Consider the following 22,554-nt stretch of genomic DNA (forward strand, 5'->3'; position numbering starts at 1 on the left):
CGACCTCCACTCCAACTTGAATGCCTTCAAAACAGGTCTTTTTCAAAAAAACTAGACCTTGAAAACTGGCAGGCAGCCCACTGTGGTAGAAAATTCCCAGGTCAAGTAGCAGCTTTGGCAAAAATGACTCAGACGTCTAAGCAACAGTTTCCTCCTCTGTAAACACAGGAGTAGTAATAACCACTCCCTTGGAGTTATTGTTAGGATCAAGGAAGATTACATATGTGAAGTGCTTTTTAGAGTGCCTATTGAGAAAAAAAATTGACCAAAAATAGCAGGCTGTAACAAATAAATAAATTTTATATGTGTGTATGTGTTTGTGTGTGTATATCTTCAACAAATTTCCAGGAGTTGTGTCTGGGTCTAGACTGGTATTCAATGGCAAGGGCTTCAGCATCCCAACCCAGCGGGCAGAGGGCAGGGGGCACGAGCTCAGCCTTCACGTGGAATTCAACTCAGGTTAACGCAGCCGCAGGAACCAGACCATACAGGTGTGCCTCTCTAAGTATGTGGATACCTGGCATTTCATTTAGGCATCCTGTGGCACTGCTACCGTAGAGGAATACTTTGTGTCTTTGAGAACTTGTAAAATCCCCTTACCCGACGAAAATTTTCAAAATACTGGGAAGGTAGCCATGATACACAGAATATACAGCGGCATTTAAATTGGCAATAGAGTGAAAACAGATGTCTGAGGATGGAGGAATAACATTATTTTTAGAAGCCTAAACACACTGGGTGGGTGGGCAATTTCAGAGTTTTCTGGTCAGGACAATGTTAATATCAAGTCTGCAAACCACAAAAAAGCGCCCCACTTTCCCCACGTCATGTGGCTTACTGAAAGGTACGACCCGACATACCATCATTTTCCCCATGGTCTCCTTGCTAAGCAGAACGCTTCAATACCTTCAATCCAGTGAGCAAGAGAGGCAAAGGGTCTATGGCATGAAGGAGTTTGTCACCACTCTGAAAGGCAAATGACGAAAATCCAAGTGCAGGACAACAGAACTCTGACCCGTCTGTTGTAACATCTCTCCGTGGAGGGCCCTGAGCGGCACGGAGGAGGAGTGCGGGTGGCAGTTTTGACAATCTAAGGATGAAATTACATCACTACAGCAAAGTGCCCAGCAGTAAGCCACCGCGAATAATAAAAGTGACTGCAGAGACCCCAGACAGTAAAGCAGGATGGTACCACTCTGAGCAGTGAGGCTCCGGTCTTCCGGGAACTTCCCGGTGCAGAGGCCCTGTAGACCCTCTCCGTGTGCAGCCAGAACACCAGGAGAGATGGACCTTCACAGAAGCTAAGAATGTGTGCTCATGCTCTTCAGGCTGCATGCCTCACACCCTCATTTTCTAAACAACAGGAACCAGCCACACTCAGCTAGGTTGCCTACTTAATCCTTAAAATTTAATCAAGTCCTGATGGGTCAATGCAGAAGGTCAAAGTTCAAGTGAACATTTCTTTCATGCTCATCAGAACCAAATCTGGGAATGGATGGATTACAGGAGCCAGCACATGAAGTAAGCTGTCAAGGTAAGGGAAGAAGGAAAGGTGTGTGTGTGGGGGGGGGGGGGGTTTGAACTGGCAGCCTCAAAAAGCACCAGGGAAGAGACAGGAGACTGGAAGGTGTGGAGGGACATGAACATCCCCTGGGCGCTCCCAGTGGATTCACCTTTCTGCAATGTGCTAAAGGTTCTGTCAAGACTATCTTTCCCCAAATTGAACCCAAACAAGGCCACTTGGTACACTATTTTTGTCACTACTCTTATCTTAACTCAGTCAAGGATGCAGAGTATTCACACACTTCGAGGAAGATGAGAAGACCAAGGTGAAACTCCGCAGGCATAAAACACATGCCTCTTTCTGTCTCACCTCTTAGGATTTCCCATGTGAAAATGTAACTGTAAATGCTAACAACTGTAGGCTTAACGCCCATCTCTTAACTATGCAGCAAATCCTAAAACTTAATTTTAGTTTCCTTTTACAACAGACAGGAATAATGGTTTACACCTTGTTGTAAAAATTAAAGCAATAATCTATATAAATCACCCAATATAATTCAATGCTTTACTGCAAGGGCTCAAAGAGGGTATTTATCATTACTATAACCTGCTTACTAGGGTTTCCGACCAGCTGTAAGGGCAATGCCAGGCACTTGAGAGCTTCTTGTTTGTTGAATCCATATCTCTGAAAGAACTTTCTACCCTGGGCAGAATAAGGCTTACTCCCCAAAAGAGGTGAACCCCTGATTTGAGGTGATAAATATCAATCATGTCATTGCTGGCACTGGTTTCAGTAACCTATGTTACAAACACTGTGTGTTCAGGGCAGAAGAGCAGGAGTGGGTACCAGGCCCACTCCCTCCCCGGATGTAGGACCCAGAGCAAACTGCAGAACCTTTCTGAGCCCGATTCTTCAACTTTGAATAAGGACTGATCTACTTGTCAGGTTTTGTCCAGAATATTCAATTGAGAAATGGATTATTATACTTTGCAAAACAAAGTATCTGGCACAAGTACAGGCTCCATTAGTGGTACACTATTTTTGTCACTAGTGAATATAACAAAATATAAACATCACCCCTTATTCTGAGAGATTTTGCCCAAAAATCTGGAGGAGACTCTTGCGGTCAACCAGTGGGTTTTCTCAAGCCCACTTTCAGAACCACTGGGAAGACCACTGAGATGCAGAGATTCTTGTTGGAGAGGGTCTCCCCATGGCTCTGCTTCCTTCACGTCTGCCTTTAAAACATTACTGCAGCCTGAGGAAATGGGTGGCCATGAGTGCACACTGCCCATAATAACAGCAGTCATGAGAATTAAATAAAAGTACATAATCAATTCTTCAACCTGATCAAAAGTCTTCCCAGATTTCAATATCATCCTTCTCTAAATAAATTACCTGATAAAATCATTCAAAGAAATTTGGAGGTAATTTGTTTGGCCCCACCCAAAAGAACTAGGTCATGTATTTTCTAAGATGTGCACATAGCAACACCTCAGTACAGGCACACAGAGGGGAGAGACGGCCACTCCCCTGAAACGTATACACAGTAACCAAAGATCCAAGTTAACACTAGGTTCACCCACCAACACTGCAGGGGTAACTGACTCCACAACCTGAACTGCCATCAGATCCAGTAACTCCCCAACATTATGATTTATCTAGCAGAAGTTTTCAATTATTTAACCCTCTTAAATTGTTACTTTCTAGGTCACTTTAGAGAGCAGAATTCTCAAGACAAGAGCGTATTTTAAATCATGATATTCCAGGCACACTCAGACTTACCATTAACCAAATGATTCCATTAGTTCACATCTGACTGACGGGGGGGGGGGGGGTGGGGGGGGTGGGGGGGGATCGACTCCAAAAGAGCACATGTTTCTCCATTAATGAATTTGGGCACAATAACTTTTATGTCTATCACCTGAGGGGAGGATTACTTCACATTTGGGAAACTGCATGTAACTTAATGGGAGATACAATGCTGCCTAGTGCAGGCTCAATTTTTCTGCCAAGGAGGAAATAGTGAAGTAACCAGGACCGGCCAAGAACACATGGGAAAGAGTTAATGAGAAATGCCTGTGCATGTCTTTCCTGGTTCAAGGAAAAGGGCTAAATAATAAAACTGAACTAATTAGAACCCATGAACAATATCAAACATCTCTAATGTTTCTCATCAAGTTTACAGAGTTTTACTGGTCTGGTAAAGTTATACTTAAATCCAAAATGGTCCAGAAGCATAATTTGCTCTATAAAACTCAACTATTGCTTAGAATAATTTCTGAGTAATTTTTATGAAAAACTATGAATAATTTACAGAGGAAACTGAGAATGTACCATTTTTTCCTTCTCAATAAACATAGCTCAAAAATGCAAAACTGCATTAACTGAAAAATCTGGGCCTTGGATTTTGGAAAATTTTATCAAATTAGAATAAAAATTGATTGTGGATTAAGGTTTTAATTAACTAGCAGCCTGCAGAAATATTTCAAAATTTAGAAAGTTAGTTTTGTAAAAGGACATGATTTACTCTGAAGAACAACTACAGGTTATACATTGTGACTTTTACTCCAAAAGCTCAGCTCTTAAAAAACAACAACAACAACAAAAAAAAAACTTACCAGCTCCATGATTATGGAAGAAGACAACAACAACAAAATAATAATAAGGCAACACAAAACGTTAAGAACAGGATACAAAGAGCCCATAAAACAGATAAATCATAAAGTTACCTCTATATCCTGGATAATCTTTGGGTATAATGATCTGTAGAATGAATTGGGAGGGCCATCTGTGGGTCTGTTTTTAAACAGGTACTGATCCCTGGCAAATAAACATAAACAGAGGTTACAGTTCGCGCATATGGGTGAATTTTACTTAAACATGGTATTATAAAGACATCCTATCTTTCATGTATTTTAACTTGCATTGAGCTTTACCAGTCAAAAGCCAGATTTCCGACAATTAAGTTTCCATGGTGGAGACCAGGTCGGCTATATTGACTTGGCCCTGGCCTTCTGTTTTCCTAGGACCAGCACACAATTCCCAGTCTTTCATGCCCGAAAGTCTAGTAAGTGCTAATGTGGCTTTGTGATAAATCTAACTTCCTCCTGACCCTCCTCTAACCACCTTGTTCCTCTCTGAAGCTTTTCTGGGGGACAACTGGGCCAGGCCACTGACACAGAGAGGTGCAGATCTGCATTTAAGTTCACAGGTTTTCTTGGAAAAATGCTACACGTATGCCTCCAATGTCCACAACTGAAAGTCATAATAGCAAAATAGCATTTTCTCAGATTTTTTTCTTTATCTTACCTATCTCCTGGTAATGTTATTACTGCTTAAGAAAAAAAGCATACATAACTTTGAAAAACCAAATCACCCATCTGAGCTACACAAAATGTCCTAATAGTTAACAAATAGAGGAAATACACATTTAGGAAGAGAAATTCTAACAGCTTTAACTCTTTCCCCTTACTCCCCTCCTCTTCTCCCCTTCTTTAAAATTGGCCAACACACTTGCACATAATTGCTTTTTAGAGTAATCAAGCTGACTCTATGTCAGAGCAACTTTTTTCAACTGGGTACTTACCACCCTCTTCTTTCTGAAAGTCCCTTCCACAGAGGGTCCGTGCGTACCATTCGCTCAATCAGCTTCTTCCAGAGCATTCCTTCTGAGATCACTCGCTGCCATTCTTTACAGACCAGCTCTGCTGCACACAGAGACCTGGCATCCAGGTAGGAAAGAATGTTTTCTGCTATGTGATCTAAGCCTTGCTCTACAAAACAGAAAAGGGAATGAGAGATGGGCAAGGAGATGGGACAGCACCAGACACCAACTCCTTAAAGATAAGAGAACTAAAGAAATCCTGACCCAGGAAAAGTAATATAAAAAGATCTACAGTATTCAGTGACCAAGTACATAAACACATGAAACGCACTTCATTTGGGTTCTGATTTTTTTTTTATTATAAAACAAATGATGGCCATTATTCTCGGTAAGAGCTAACAGTTCTATATTTGCAGGTGTTATGATAAAAAGACTTGTTTTTTTGTTTCACATAACTTTTACAAAACCCCTGTGAGGTAATGACTCCCCAAATTTCAGATGAGACACAGAGAGGCAATGCGCTCAAGGCTTTATTCAGTGATGAAGCCAAGACGGGAACTTGGATTGCCTGCTCTGAAATTTGTGTCCACTCCCCCTACTCGTGGTCTCTCATAATAAATCATATCCTATCAAGCCATGTGAATCACTGAGAGTTAAAGAGACTAAGGAGGTAAAACTAAGTACTCATCTTTTAAAAGTTAAGTGGCAAATCAAGAGTTAAAAGTCAGTTATGCTTAGATATAATTTTGTGCATCGTTTCGTTTCGCTCTTGTAGATATCCACTTCTGTGACCAACGCAATGGTAACTCCCTCAAAGGCAACAGCTTGGGTGTTAGCAAACTGTAGAATCTTGGAGATGCCTGGGTTCAAGAGGCCAAATAATGCCAAGGTCCCTGCACAGATGCTCACTCAAGATAAAGGCCTCTGCCTGACACTGACAACGGGAAGGGGGTGACAATGGGCAGCACTGCTGCTACCTACACTCTTCCTGCAGTTCCTGGGACGTCCTCTGTACCATCAAGAAGCAAGCTGTCCCTCAGAGTATGTTGTATAGGAATGAGAACACAAAACAGGCAGAAAGTTCCAACTTTAGCATCAGTATCAGGTGTACCGCTTACTAGTTCTAATGACATCAAACACACACTGAAACATCCCTGGGCCTGATTTTCTACCATACAGAGTGGTCCTCACCAGTCAGCTGGCCCTGCTCCAACTGCCTGTACAAATCAAACTGTAGAGACAAACCCTGAGAGATTTTAAAGACAACAAAGCACCTGATAGAGCTAATGTTTTTTCTCTTTTTCAAAATAAACAGAAACTGTATGGGTACAAAGGCTGAGCCAGCAGCTCTGTAACCATGTGGATATACTACTAAGATTAGTGCTAAAGACAGGGCATTGGTGAATGAGTGTCCTCTTCTGTATAATATAGGAGCAATAATCTTTGCTTTATTTTGGAAATATCACAATGAAATGGTGCATAAGTAGTGCTTTATGAACTAAGGGTCCCTTCAACTCTCAGAAAGACTAAGGTTACACTGCTGATTGTGGTTTCTAGGTCTTTCATACATACAAATTCTCCAACCCAAGACTGGACCTAATGCCCAAGCCATGGGTTAATGAGGAAGACTGCACTGGGGCCACTGTCCTTTTTCATGCTTATCACTGTTCAAAGACTGAACTGCCCCCAGCTGACAGTAACATCATAGCAGACTCCTGTGATGGCAGCAAGTTAAAATAAAATCCTCGGCCTCTCCCCTAAAGCACCTATTGAAACAACGCCCCTAATGCTGTATATGCACAGGCAGTTGGGAGCAGAGGAGGCTTCATGTTGCAATTCTATTTTATTCTTACCACAACGCACCCTTAAAGCCCTATCTGATCCATCCATTTTCATCTCTAGAACTAATTTCATCATTCTGAAGAATGGGTATTATGCACCAGATATGCAGGTGGGCAAATGAATCTTGATATCTCAAGTCTAGACTAACAGGTTAAAAGGGTCAGAACCAAGGACAGCACCCAATGACAGTAACAATTTCCCTTCAGGTCATCACTAATGTCTCCATTAACACTCAAGGGTACCAAGGCTGAGCCAGCAGCTCTGTAACCATGTGGATATACCGCATCCAGCCCTCAGTCCCCTCCTCAGTCCTCAGGGACATCTGGAGACACGCCCATCGTTCTTCCGACCTGTGTTCTAGTCTGGTGACCTTCCTGGTAAGGACAGGGTGAGCTTGGTGATACTTACTATGTTTGCAGCCTTTCATTTGCAAGTTGGCACCAGCTATTCTGTGTTCCTTTTTAACGTTATAGAAAATAATGACAAAACATATTTAGGGACTTAAAAGCAAAAACTTTTAAATCCTTAAATACCACCCCCAAGAGATCCTGCTCTTAACATTCTGCAGGCACCCCTCTAGGCTGGCACGGGCCTGCGTAATCTTTTCAGATACTGTTTCACGTTTGAAATTAAGAATTCTGCCAGAAAATGACATCAACTTTTAAAGCTAATACCCCCAAATATACCTTCTCCAATTCCTAAAATCAGGAACCCTGCTCCCCCAGCACCTATGGGTCTGTCGTGCAGACTTCCAACACAGTGGCACCACTTGCACAGGGCGCGCCGTCCCCGGGAGCTTTGCAGGCTGGTTTTTAGTTAGTTCCCAAAGTGACTCAATTCTGAATCACAACCAGAGGTGTGTGGCTCTCCTGGCCAACAAGGTGTTTAGGTCTCCTTGTTCCCAGGGTTCCTAAATCCATTCACGTCTTTTTTGACTATAATTTTCCTATCCTTCCTTGTTTTAAAGCCATTGTTCTTACTGGGAAAACAAAAAAAGTTATATGATACTGAAAATATGTCACTGTGACATGGCTCCAACCATTCTTTATAACCTTCCTCTAAATGGTTGATTGTTTTGTTTTCAACTCCTTTGGATTACACATTTTGGCTAGTTTTACATTATTTGGGATTTGGTCTTCTTGATACCATGCTCAAAGATTCAGTTCACCTTTTAGGAATTTCCATGATCACATGTACCTTTCTTTTGCATTCTATGTTTAATTAAAATCACAGGTATCTCTACATCACTATGGCTGACAAAATTACTCATCAGAATTTCAAATTTCAGAGTATTTCAGCCCTGTTTAACCCTATTTTCCTTTAGAGTCTCTAGCCAAAGGCTTACTGACTTCTAGTTCTTCTTTGAACTTTTCTAGTTCTGGAGTACTTATCTGTCTTCCTTTTCTAGTTCCTAAAAATGGTTATTAGAACACATTGCTTGTAAAGTTTATCTTACTTCTACATCACTAACCAGATCCTCCTGATTGGTTATAAACACATCCCTAACCAATTCCTCTATTGAATCCTCTGCTGGAAAATGAAAACAACAGCAAGACAAGAATGATCAGGAAATTGCTTCGTCTAGTCTCACTGGATGCAATGCCAGCATCATCTGTGTGTGAACTGGGAAAGTAGCATCCAGATCTTCCACTTGAACTGGAGGGTCAGAGTCTGTGACCATGAGTGGTGGAGCCTATGTAACTGTGTCCAAATTACTGATGGTTACTGACTTTTTTTTTTAAAAGTAGTGATGGACCCTCTTTTATTCATTTATTTATATGTGGTACGGAGACTTGAATGTGTGAGGCCAAGAGCTCTTCCACTGAGTCATGATCCCAGCCCCTACGGTTACTGATTTTTAAAACTACAGCAACAAAACCACATCCCCATGTCCCCCAGATCTTCTGCTTATTCAATCAGAATCTCCAGATGTTGAGGCCCAAGAAAGTATTTTTTTTTTAAGTAAGAAGTGACACCAACTAACTCTAACATGCTGAAAACTCCAAGTTTATAGCAATGACATCTTTTAGTCCTCTTTGACCACCAACCCCCATACAACTCAACTCTGAATGCTAACAAGTAAGCCATCAATGACTTCTTTACACAAATAAATGCCTTATTAACGCATAATTTTCTCCTTTCAAACACCATCCGTCCAATGAAAGGACATCTCAGTGATATAGTGGGGTCAGATTAGCTTCCTTTGGTTAATACTTTAAATCCTCTTCATCCTTCTGGAGGCAGCATGTTTGAGTCCTGTGGAAAATGCATTGGCTGTCAAGTCAGATAACCTGGAGAGTCAGAGCCTGTGACCATGAGTGGCGCAGCCTGTGTGACAGGTCTAGACCATTGACAGTTGAATCTTGCTTTTGTCCACTGCTAATTGAGTTACCTTAAGCAAATCCATTTTCTCTTTTGGATCTCATGCTGTTTAAACATAGGAATATTAAGTGCCTGAAATAGATTGTCTCAAATAATCTGCACAAGAATCCTCTATGAGAGAACTCGCAGTAGCTTCAGTCTACAGGGAAGGAATTTCCCAACCTTGCTTGGAAGCTTAGTAAGACAACTAACAACAGGAAACAGACACACAATAAATGCCTTTGTTCTCCTTCCTTCCCAAAATCCCCTTAGCTAATATCGATGATCAAGAACGCTGAGTATTATTCTTCCATTTTATTTATTGCAGAGAAATATCTCTTCTAGAACAAATCTACCTGCTTCTCTTATCTTGGCATAAATCTCATGTCCCCTGAACGTTCTGTGAAGAGTAAAAATGACACTCGCTGTCGTGGGCATGCATATGAGAGCAGCCATCACAGGTGCCAGACAAACTTGGGCTGTTCTAGTTTGAAGTCCACTGAGGACAAATGGGTCACTGAATAAGGTGGTGTCTTTGCCTGGCCTAAAAAGTGCTCTGAGGTGTTAAAACTAAGCATTTCCCTAACCACCCATGTCTGGCTCCCACTGCTCTCTCATGCCCAGCCTCCCATCTCCCACCACCGCCTGCTTCCTAAGGCCTCCTGAGGACACATGCCAGCCTCAGAAGGCGAGGCCCAAGCACCGCACACACACTGCAGACGAGCGCTTCTGGTGCCAATCACAGCACCACAGCGAAGTCTGGAAATTTCCCAATAATAAATTAATTAAAACAATTAAAAGGCCCAAATTTCCACGCCCAGTGTGTAGTAAATACTCTACACCGCAAGGCACCGTAGATGTGCCACGTCAGCTCAATGCCTTCACTGCAGCTAGCTTCGCCGCTGCCTTCAGCAGATAGCGCAGACCTTGGTGTTGCAGAAACACATTTCAAAGAATAGCTGCAAAAAAAATTCCTTTCCCATGCACCTCTGCTGTCCCTTTCCTCCCTAGTCACAGATCTAGTCCTAAAATTGAAGTTACAAATCTTTTCAAAGAAAACACAACTGTGGAAAGCAGGAGTTTGCCAGGAGACGGCTGTCACCCGAAACACCCAATGGGAGGACTCGGGCACGAGGAGAGAGGCAGAGTCCAGCAGCTTCTTCCACAGGGTTCCCAAGGGAAAATTGGGAGGAGGCACATGAACTCTATGACGTCAGGATGGACCCATGTGGAAACACAGGGCAAATGATTAAAACTTCCCAGCAGTAAATCGCCACGCCTCCGGAGGAGCAGGTGTTTCCTACCTCTCCGGCTGCCATCCTCAGAGCACCCACCAGCTGCTGAGTACATCATGCAAACCTTCTTTAATCCTAACAATAGCCGCTGAAATCCTACTATTCCTACACAGGTGAGAAACTGAGGCTCCAAAAAGTGAGGCCACACGGCTATTAAGTGCAGGACCCACGATCCAGGTCCAGGGACTGCCTGAATCATGCTACAGCCCCTCCCGCTCCATCCTGCACAGCCTGCCGCCTGGACTATGCTCTGGTTCTTCCCATCTCCCAAGACCTTCATGGAGTCTCCGTCACATTCATGGTCTGTAATGGTTTCTCATTCTTACTTGAGAGCAAGACAAATGAATAACCCATGGCCAGAAAGTTAAGTGTTTCAAAATTCTTAATTGCTTAGACACCTCACCAAATGGATCACCAATGCTTATCATCCTGTTTGAAGTACAATCTGCCTCTATTTTAAATGGTATAAACTTTCCCTTTAACAACAGTTCTTACAAACCACAAACTTAGCCTGCAGAAATTGACATTGCAGACTAAACATTCACATGATTTTTAGAAAAGCATATCGTAATTATCACTTTTTCCACTGATCCAAAAGGAGCCAGAGACCACAAACATTTTCCATTTTTCCTATACTGACAGGTACAATATTCATAGTAAGCATTAAAAAGCCAAAACTATACACAATTTTTATAGAACTAATGATTTTCAGAATCCAAAGAAGTTTAAGTTGACTGTCAATTTTAATAAGGTAAAAATTCAAACTCCAAGATCATCTACAGAAAAAGTTAAACACCAAGCTAGTATAATGATTAGTAAGTTGTGCACAGATTATTAAACCTAAGTACAAACACACGGACCTGTTTTTCTCACAGTGTTCTCAAGGAAAAGACTGGGCTAAGAAACTAACACCAGCTTTAATCCAAGTATACTAGACACGAACACAGTCAACTTGGCCAGCTTGTCCCCAGCCATTAGCTTCATATGTATGAAACATACTGACAGATGTATATATGTTCAGATCAAATCCTGTTAAAACAAATAGCATTTTAACAAAAATAGTTCCATGTCCCAGCCAATTGTCCATTCATCTCATATAATATTCAATACCACAAAATTCCACTTTAACAAGAGATATGGACAATGGCTTAAAATTCTCTGTAATGAAAACTGAATTGTATGCAATTATACTAACCATATTTATATACATAACACATGTTCCTCTGTTCTGCCTCTTCTCCAAGGCTGTACACTCCCAGAAAGAAGGGTTGTCCTGGAACTACACTCTGCAAATCAGGAGAACTTCAACAGTGCCACCTTGTGGTGGCTATTCTGTCAACATAAGTGGAGCTCTGGGCACTCCCGACCATTTGGTTACAAGGAAGAAAATAAAACCCCAACAGTAGAAAACAATAGGCAGATTTGCTGAGAAAAATGAGGCCCAGCCTCGTTTAGTTAAAAGCATGTAAGAGGAACAATCCAATCACCAGCTGAAAGCCTCCCTGCCTTTCCTTGGTGTGAGGTACAACCTGATCCCGTGGACACTGAAGCAGAGGGATGCTCCCTTGGCTCACTTCCACTCAGCTCTAGTTCTCTGTCTCTTTTACAATCAAGAGTGCCCCCCACCCCCTTTCTCTCCCTCTCCCTGACCCTTCCAACTCACCCTTCACCCATAATTAAAAGAAATTTAATGAATTGGGTTACAACCCATATAATTAATATTTAGTGTCAATTTAAGGTATTTTTCAGAGTAATCTTAGAGTAATTTCAGGTTTTAGGCTGACTTGTGAGCCAACGTCTACCATCAATCACGCACACCATCGTACAATAACCACGATATGCACTGCTGGGCACTTCACAACTCCTCTGTTCCTCAGCCTCCTGATCTACGCAACAAGAAACAGCACTAAGTGATGGCTAAGATCCCCATCAGTAATTAAATACTAATGTAATAAAAAGAAAGGGTTCAAATTTTACTTTTCTACACATATTACTGAGGGAAAAAACCAGACAAGTCATGCTACATTTCAGCATAAAAAGAATATAGTGGAGTCAAATTCTTCTAGGCTACTTATCAGGTATCCTTTAATGCTACCAATGTAAAAAGCAAACTTAAAACCATTGGAAGAGAAATCAGAGACCAAATGCTGGCCTGTAGATTTGCAAACCCCAGGTTTCAGGTCTGAGGCCTGAGTGCAGGTTCTGCTATTCCTCAAGTGGGTTGAGGGAGTGGTCCAGCACTTTGGATGAGACACAGTCTGGTAGCAATGTCACAGGTTCTTGCTGGGCTTTCTAGATCTACCTGGGCATGGCAGGAATAACCAGCAGGCTACATTGACCATATTAGAGGGAAACATTTTGGTCAGAACGCTCTTCAGATATGAAATCTTTATTATTTGACCTAGCCAAATTTAAAATGAAAAATTTAAAAAGAATAAAGAGACCAAAAAGAATCAAAGTGGGGGGGGGGGGGTTGGGGCTGTGGCTCAGTGGTAGAGCACTAGCCTAGCACGTGTGAGGCACTGGGTTCGATTCTCAGCACCACATATAAATAAAGGTCCATTAACAACTAAAAAGGGGCTGGGGGGCTGGGGATGTGGCTCAGTGGTTAAGCACCCCTGGGCTCAATCCTTGGTACCCCCCCCCCCAATAAAAAAGAATCAAAGGGAAACAGGACTATTCTGCATGGCAGAGAATGCATTGCATCACTGTATCTGGTCCAGACCCACAAGGCACAGGACTCCAGCAGTGACCCTGAACATGGGCAATGGATCTGGGGAATGATGGCACCAGCACAGGTTCCCGGGTTGGGCCAGACACACTGCTCTGCTGCAGAGTGCTGACAGGGGAGCAGGCTGGTCTTGAGAAACTGGGGGCCACAGGAGGCATGTGGGAATTCTCCACAGTGGTTCTTGGTGTATGCTGGCACACATGCCTGCCTGCATCTGAGAGGGAGATGACGTGGCAGGCAGTGAGGCAGGGGATACAGAAGCCAGTTTCCAGAAATATAATCAAGGCATGCCCCCCTGCTTTCTGAGACCGTCTTTGCCATCCCAAGGCATCATTTCAGATGCAAATGAACATCTTAAACTTGGGGATACCTCAAGAATACACACTGAAGAAAGAAGTCCTATATTTTTAAAACTTACATATAAAGGGAAAGTACAGACTGAACATAGATTACATCAAAACATAATGGATATCATTTTTTTAAAAACCTGTTGAATGAACTAAAATAAGCAGTAAAAATGACCAACAATCACACTATTAATGAAAGAAGCTAAATTATAATCCTCCTCAAGCACCATCCATTAAAACCACAGTGTGCATTACACATGCACGATGTAAATACCCACGGGGCTCTGCCTAAGCTCCGTCTGGACACCCCTGCCCAGCTGGACTGTTTTCAGACCAGTGATTACCTGGCAACGCAGTAATGAAGTCCCGCTGCAACATGGGCTTCAGGTAGGAGTTAATATGTCCATGCTGATAGTGACACATTCGTGAAATCAGATGCTCCACGAACTCCACTTGATCCGACTCAGACCACTGGTCAAAATACTTAATACACAAGTCCTTTTCCTTTTGATAGTTTCCTTCTGATGGCCTCTTTCTGGAGACAATCACAGATGATGTTCCATTACTTATCTATTAAAAAAAAGATTAAAAAAAAGAGTTTGACAAGAGAAAGAAATCTAATTGACACTTCATTAGAAACATTTTTCACCCTGTGTATTGAATCTTAAAATACCAGTTTCACCCTATAGCCAAACTCATTTCTTTATTATGAGTAATATATATAGGGTTTGTGTCCTCAAATAAGTCACACAGTAAATGCTGAAGTTAGAGCTATTTTTCAAGCTTTAGGCATCTTAAATCATCATTGTCCAATGTTTTTCCAAAATGTTAAGATAACTACTTTGAGACAATCATCTTAGAGGAACCGTTCAGCTTGGTGCAAACTGACTACTACTAATTCATTTTGTTTCTTCATAGTTGAGAGTCAATGCTACATCCAGCAGCCCCTTTTTATCCTCGAGAGATACATTTCAAGATGCCTAAAATCAGGTTTAGTACTCAACAGTACGAATACTGTTTTTTTCCCTATATCTACTATCTATGATAAAGTTCATTTTGTAAATTAGGCACAGTAAGTGATTAATAACAATAATTAATGAGAAAATAGAATAACTAAGTTATGTGAATGTGGTCTCAATCCCTCCCTTCAAATTTTCCATTTAATATTTTCAGAATGTAGGTATTAAAACTGGATGCGGGGGGGGGGGGGGCGCACTACCACACAGCAATAGCAACAGAATAACAGAGGGTTTGTTGACACAGATCATCAGGCCCACCCAGAGGTTCTGAAATTACGTGTCTGGAGTGAAGCCCGAGGATTTCTACTTCTAGCGATTGCTGATACTGCTGGTCTAGACTGTACTTCAGGGACCACACTATGAGGATTCCTGGCCTATCAAGCAAAGAAGACAAGCAGCTATATATTGAAAGCTAAAAGCAATTCAATCTAAAAAGCTTCATTTTATTAATAGTTCTGATATCCTTCATATTGTTTTCCAAGCACTACTAAAGAAACTGCTCCAAACGATTCTAGACTTCCCCACTTCTCTGATCACCTCCTCCACAAGCTACCAAAGGTAAACCATGTGTATCTGAAAAGTCCCTCATCTTACACAGGTTTACGGATAAACAAGAGACTCCTATACATACAACAATGCATTTCTCATCAAATCTATTTCCATGTCTTTGCATAACATCAATGTATCTTTTCTTTTTTTATTGACACTACAGGACTGGAGAGTGCTCACAGGTACAGCTTGAGCTTAGCATGAACAAGGCCACATGTTCAATTCCCTGCACCAAAAAAGAAAACCACACTGCGCCTGGACAATACATCAAAAAAATAATCTGAATCCCTAGACTCAGTCCACAACTACTACTGAAACTATAAGGCTTGCAACTTCCCTGTTTAAAACAAAATAATCTCAATACTTTTGTTAAATATTTGCCAAGCAACCTATCACTCCTCTAACAGCCTCCTTACGTGTAATTTCAAAAGGAATTATACAAAAGAATCTTGAGAAGTAAAGAGTTAAGCTACACACGCCCATTAATTCAGCTAGGACTCTGCCTCAGCAGCCTTACAAGAAAGAACAAAGAGCTTCACGACCAGTATGTTCCTCACATGGTCAATCCATCCCACGAAGAAGAAACCCTTTGTAAATGTCCATAGGGGTCTTTGCCCTTCCTTGATAAAACCTTGTAAGTTTCATGTCTGAAGTAGTTCTTATATCCACATTTAGACATGAGGTCAAAAGGCAGTGATCTCCCACCCAATTTCTCTTCCCTCCCCATTGTCCAAGATTTTTTTCCCTCTGAAGCTTTGGTAAGGGAAGACTCCCTAACACTAGGTAACACTAGGGGGCAGCACTAAACAGGGATTTTTAGATTTTGGTTGCAGACAAATGTATTCAGCAGATCCCAAAAATAAAGAGTTCAAAATAGAGGCGAAATGAAAATTCTTTGCTGTAACTAATAGCAGGTATAAAGGTATAAAGTCTACTTTGGAGCATAATGATATCTACCAAACTTATAACAGAATCTTAAATCTAATATCAAAATACTAGAAAAACTTGGAAAAAAAATTTAAGTAACTATAAGAACTGGTTAAAACGAATTCTAACACATGTACAAAGAAGAACTATAATATAGTCATTAAAACTAAGCGATATAGTTAGACTGTAGTAACAAGAGGACAGGTTTATGAAATAAATATTAAGGACAAAAGACAAGCCCCAGAATTTCATACAGCACCCTGATCACATTTATCTTGTAAGAGGGGAGCACCAACCATAATAAAGGGTATACATCAAGATGCCAGGAGCACCTAATCCTGAGAAAGAAAGGGATGCACGTTTTCTCTCCCCCTTTCTCTTTTTCTTTCCTTCTTTCTTTTGGACCATAATTTGCCAAGTCAAATATAATAATGGTTTATAAATTGCATTTGTGTGCTGCTTTATAATTTACAAAGTATTTTCACACCCTTTATCTCACTGGCTAAGCAAAAGGGTCATTATTTCATACAGGGAGGCTTCCTAACCAGCCAGCCTCCCTAGAGTATTTATGTACCATTAACTAGCTGACTGGAAGGAAGGCAGATGAAAGGAAATCTGAAAGCTAAAGTGTTAAGAACCACAGCAAACTGAAAAATCAATAGTGAATGAAGAGGATCCTATTGCAAAATAATAAACAGGAAGGAAGGGATGGATTCCAGTCTGCACACACAGTGTGGCACATGCACCATCCCACAGCACACACTGGCCAGGTTCTGTTCCAATCACTGCTCAGCCCAGCAAAATCCTCCTAGCGTTGTTTTGCTTTCTTCCACCTCTTCTTGTTTGTTGGGCACACATTATTGTTTTATACAATCATGAATCTGTAACTTCAAATCAACTGACCCAGAAAAAAAAATTTTTATTTATTCTCTCCAGATTTATTTGCGTTTAATTGTGTCCTCACGAAGGGGAAACGACATACACCACATGGCTGATGAATGCTAAGCCATGGAACTTTACATGCTCCCCTAAGCCCCCACAAAAAACCCTGGTGGATTTAGCACAAAAACTGATAAAACCAAAACAGAGCCAAGAAAGAAGACAGAGGCAAAAGATGTCACCATTTTCCATCTTGGGCCACAGATTAAAACATTTTAAACTACAGCTACTTCAGAACCTTTGTGAAAATTCCCAATCCTTTACTATTTGTAATGATACTTCCCTATAAAAGGTGATAAATTAGGGTGGATTCTGAAACTAACAAAACTGCACAAAACGAAAAAGCTTGGCTCTTGGTTTCATGGAGGATATTAACTAAGGGAGCATCTTATCTATAGTAAGTCAATTGCTATCTTGTCATTCCTACCTGCCAAAGAGTATTTTTCTTTGGGGACTCATCTTCATTTTGATCTTCCATAACTGAAGTGTTCTAAGGGGGGAAAAACAGGTTATTTGAATTATGCTGAGGTTTGCAAATTCTAAATAGCTACAAGACATGATTTTGAAAACCCAAACTAAAAAGAATCAACACAAATCCAAGAATTTGTGGGCCTGTGGCTAACACAGGCCATTTTGGGTCAAGGAGGTCATTCTCATCTTTCATAAATCATCAGTTAGTAGCTGGCCAAGAGTGAGCAGGAAGTCTTCACTTACGAAGGTTGGGCAAGCTTAGCAAACAGACTAAATTGTGGGAGTGGGGCTCAAACAACACCTTATCATCACTATTGTTCTTTAACTTGAGGCATGAAAACCCCAGAGATCGACAAAGTTCCCCATGATTGTATAAAACATTTACTAGAATGTCTGCTATTCAGTAATTCACCATGACAATTGGCAATTAGAAGTGACAAAGCCTTGGAAGTGCCCTGGTCTTACATTTTCCTCCCTTGATGGCCTTCTTTTGGGGGAATGGCTTTGCAATTTGCCCTAGCAAACATGGTGGGTGCCCCAATCTTTTCCCTAAAGAGGATGCTGTTAGCCACTAACAATCTGGCTTGCCTTGGGAATGCATTATCTTTTGATTTTTGTGTTTACTGCACAAAGAGGCACTGTGTAATTATTCTTTCTGGTGACCTAGTCGCTCAATAGATGCCCATTAACTGGAGATTATACATGATTGGATTTCCCTTCTGCAGCTCCTATCTAATGGCTAAATGGAACCTTAATGAGAAGGGGAAGCAGAGAGCTGAGGGGAAAAGAGGCACAGCTCATTTGTGGACAGAAGTCTAAGATTCCTGTCCAAACCTAAAATTTAAGAGTGGGGCACAAAATTTAAACTACAACATTTGTCCCACCACATTATTCAAAAAAGGATATTATAGATCTCTTACAAGATCCTGTTGCTGCCTTCAGGGAATAAGCCTACCTCCCAAGCTGTCCCTATTTTTCTTGAAGTCCTAAAGTGTTTTGACAATTCACTTGACAACATCCAGCACGGGTAACAGCAGAGTCCTCAATGAACACTACTGCCCTCCAGGTCACACAGCAGGATCTTATCAGGGCTGTAGTACAGTGACATGGGAAAGCCAAAGCCTTTACTGTATGGAGAGGACTTAGGATCCTGATTTGGTCACTTGCCCACTGTGTAGGCCGGACCTTGAACAACACCCAGTGCCTAGAGTTGTGGGGATGGAGAGTACATAGCAGTTAGTGAGCATTCAAGAAAGTACTCCCTCCTGCTGCCTTCAGGACTCGCCTCACACTCCTCAAACTTCAGAAGCTTGGACAGAATGGCTCCAGATGGTACTACAGGGAAAACCATTTGCTTTCTCTTTAAAATCTCCTAAGCCCCACAGTGCTAAGGCATGCAAGGGGGAATGCGGCCAGGAGGGAAAGACTTTGTGCACAAAGGCCATCATGAGCTAGAGAGGAAGCCAGGTGTGTCCCAGTGCCCAAAATGGGGCCAGAGTGCTGGCAGCAGTAATCCTGAGTGGGAAGGAGGGGCTGAAAAAGCAGAAACAGCTGCATTTATGGAGGTCTCCCTGTAATTCCCTGTACTGCTATCTCCAGGGAACCCTGGGATTAATAAAGCCAGCAGGTTTCTTAGAAAAGACTGAAGTGGGAATAGTGGCCGACTGCCCTTGACGGTTTCAAAGCCACCTGAAGGTCACAATGTCTGAAATGCAAGGAGAATGCATCATGGCTGCAGGCACAGAAAGGCACTCATGGAGGACAGAGGGCAGCGAGGTCTGCCCCACGGGCACCAGCACCCAAAGAAGTGCAGAGGGGCACAGCTGTGCTCTGAGCTAAAGACTGGTGATACAGGAGCTGGAATGCCCCAGAGCCATTCTGATCTAAGCTGCCTTGATGCTTTTTTCGGTTAAAAATGCCAGAAGTCAGCAAAGTTATCTTTAATGGTGAGAAACCTTAATTCTTCTTTTCATTTGCTCCCAAATAGTGAAATGGTGTTTACTCATACCGCTCAGAAGGAAACAACCCCTCTAAAGAAAGAGCAAGTATTCTCTTAAGGCTTGGTAAAAAGATTATATCTAATACAATTTTGCAGGGAGGTGAAATAGCTTCCCAGCCTATAAATCTTTTCAACTTCTCCTATAAAGGTTTGGGGAGACAAATGTCACAAGGAACATGCTACTGTCAAGCTACCCTGATCACAAGATCATCTTCAGGGAATACTTTGGTGACACAGGAGATGTTCAGAGAAAATGTTGATGTTCTAAGCTTAAACAATGCTCCTTCACACACTCACACCCACGTGCTCTCAGGTCACAAAAGGCTCCATTAAGGTACTCAGGGCTCTGTAATGCACAGTAATTTACAAATCAGGCTGTTAGTTTAATCCCATTTTCCTAACTTTGTTGGGCATAACTACCCCCTTTTATAGTAATATCTATTAATAACAACACAGCATATATCAGAAAACACTGGCCTAGAGTAATAGCAATGATCCATTCGTCCCACTTCCCCAAACACCACTGAGACAAAGGCAAGGCAAACTGTGGGAAACACATCAGAGGCCTCTCCTCTTCCCATCGCCTTTCTGAGCCTACTACATGGAGCTAAGTGGTAGTGGTGAGAATGGAAACGTCTCTTATAGAAGCCATGCATACGTAAGTGGTTTCAGGTACGTGTGTGTGTTTTTGTGTGTGTGTGTACAAAAGTTCCAGGTTGAATCAGTAGTTAAGAAAAAACAATGATGCTCCAGAGAGACAGGAAGGTGGTTCCCATATGCAAACTCTATAGAGAAACTCTGAGGCAGGCTGGCCAACCTGACAGGTGAAACTCTCCTCAGGCCTTCAGGCCTCCAGCACTCCTGGGAAAGGCAAGTTCTTAGAAACACCCACCTGGCTTATTCCACTTCTGCCTTGCTGGACATCATTTCCTGCCTCCTGGGCCTACCAGGCAAGAAACAGCACATGTCCACAGATAAAAACACAGACTCTCCTGTGCTGGCGCAGCTGCCAATGAACAGCAGCATCCAGGAGGCAACGGCAGGCTGGGGCAGGTCCACCTTGGGTTCAGAGAACTGTCTGCTGTGGGGGCTGTCACATGCACTATAGGACTAACAGCATCCTGGCCTCTTCCTACACCAGAAGCACCCACACAAAATTGTCTCCAAGGTGCCAATTGTCCTGGAGGAGGAAGGCAAAGCCTCATCTATATGAAAACCAGCACCCCAGGGCCGAGCTCTGAGACATGTCAAGGCACGCAGCGGTACTGCTACCTCAGGCCCGGCCCTTCTTTCTCCCTGGGCTTCTCACTTGGCCCCTGGGAAGTATGAGACCCTCCTCAGAGCCAGCCTGACCATATCAGGAAGGAAGTGGCCCCGTATCTAAATCCTGGGGTGAGCCTTCTCGCCATGACACTCATATTTGAGAAACCTTGATCATAGGAGTTCTTTGCTGGAGACCCATGGGCTTGGAGACGAGGATGAGACGAGGATGTAGACTGTCACGAAGCCACATGCAGATGACCACAGAGTGGACAGAGCCAAGGTATCTGTTAGGGGTCTTTATGTTTATGTGTTTGTTCAAGTTCTTCAGAGAATTTTGACATGACTCTGCTTCAAAATCACTGCCGTGGGGAACGCGATGTGGCCATGTGGCAGCACCAACCCCAGTTAGAAAGCTGCACTAGCAGCATTGTGACAGGCTCTGTCCCCACGTGCAGTGTCATAGAACCACAGAATATAATGTCTGCACCTGGGAAATTTCTTGAAGTAATATTTACAAAATCAGCCATTTATGTTAAAAAATACGGTCAACTATGTGTCTTACCTACAAGTTCCACAGAAGGACAGAAGTAACAATGATTACTATTTAACGATTGCCTATGCTCGTCAGCCATTGGAACTTTATGTAAATCATCCTGCTCCTTTCCAGGATCCTCCTTTACAGATAGGGAGAACCAATACTCAGAAATACTAAGCAACTAGCCTGCGGGGTGTGTCAGGTAAGGACCAGGATCCAGTGCTGGACTCTTCCTTCCTGTCAACTGCCTCCCAGTTACACAGCATACACATCGCCATTGCAGTCCTACCAAGATCCCAATCTTGCTTTCAAGTCCCTTTTTTTACCATCACCAAGGAAGACAGAGGCACAAGTTGATACTGTTCAAAAATAGCATTCCGAGCATAAATGTAAGTAGTGTAAGTTTCCATACCAAGGACAACTGCTTTGGTTGCTATTTGGTTAGTTCAATGAGTCAGGGCTCTAGTACCCTCAGAGTCAGGTTTTAGAAAGTTGATGTTGCTGATCACAAATATGTCTAATGAAAGAGGATAAAAGAATAATAAATTTTTTAAACAGTTTTGTTTTTGCAATACTGGGGACTGAACCCAGGGATTCTCTAGCACTGAGCCACATCCCAGCTTTTTTATTTTGAGAGAGGGTCTCACTAAGTTGCCCAAGCTAGCCTCAAACTTGCGATCCTCCTGCCTCGGAACTGGGATTACAGGTGTGTTACATCACACCCAACTAAACACTGTTGTTGTAAACACTAACGAAAATACATGGAGTATAGTCTAAATATAATAAACAGCTTAGCAAAAGTAACTTTTCATTATGTCTGGGCATTTTCATTAACATTGCTCCGCAACACTGGTAATGGTGATTAGTCCTCAACTTAGTAAACAAATGCACTCTGGGGAGCCCAGAGAGAAAGTGCATTTCTTAAGCTGAATTCATTTTAAATCCTAACAAAACCTAAGGAAGCTTACCCCACTGCACACCATTGCAAACACACACAAAAACAAACATGTCTCCTGATTCTATGAATGGAAATTTGTCAAGAAAGACAGAAGCAGGCTAATGTTTTCATCAGCTGGATAGTTTAGTGTGGTAGATGTGCATTTGCTTTGGAATACCAGCTACTACCTCAAATTCTTTTCTTTTTTTGTAGCTTTTCACTAATCCC

The 22,554-nt window shown here is 42.1% G+C and overlaps 1 protein-coding gene across 9 annotated transcripts in view; it reads right to left on the reverse strand.

The window, feature by feature from the left end:
• The window catches only part of Fbxw11 (F-box and WD repeat domain containing 11), a 121,692-nt gene that overhangs the window by 23,825 nt on the left and 75,313 nt on the right, over positions 1 to 22,554 (reverse strand). For 6 of the 9 annotated variants that reach the window (XM_078052419.1, XM_078052411.1, XM_078052424.1 and 3 more), the window contains 3 exons: positions 14,032 to 14,257; positions 5,094 to 5,280; positions 4,237 to 4,327 (listed from right to left, as the gene is read on the reverse strand). In XM_078052419.1, coding sequence (XP_077908545.1) covers positions 4,237 to 4,327; positions 5,094 to 5,280; positions 14,032 to 14,257 — 504 coding nt within the window. Of the gene's footprint in view, positions 1 to 4,236; positions 4,328 to 5,093; positions 5,281 to 14,031; positions 14,258 to 17,548; positions 17,612 to 22,554 lie in introns of all 9 variants that reach the window. The other 3 variants (XM_078052415.1, XM_078052404.1, XM_078052423.1) reach the window with 1 other exon arrangement.

The sequence above is a fragment of the Ictidomys tridecemlineatus genome, chromosome 1, assembly GCF_052094955.1.
Source record: "Ictidomys tridecemlineatus isolate mIctTri1 chromosome 1, mIctTri1.hap1, whole genome shotgun sequence".
Classification (NCBI taxonomy): domain Eukaryota; kingdom Metazoa; phylum Chordata; class Mammalia; order Rodentia; family Sciuridae; genus Ictidomys; species Ictidomys tridecemlineatus.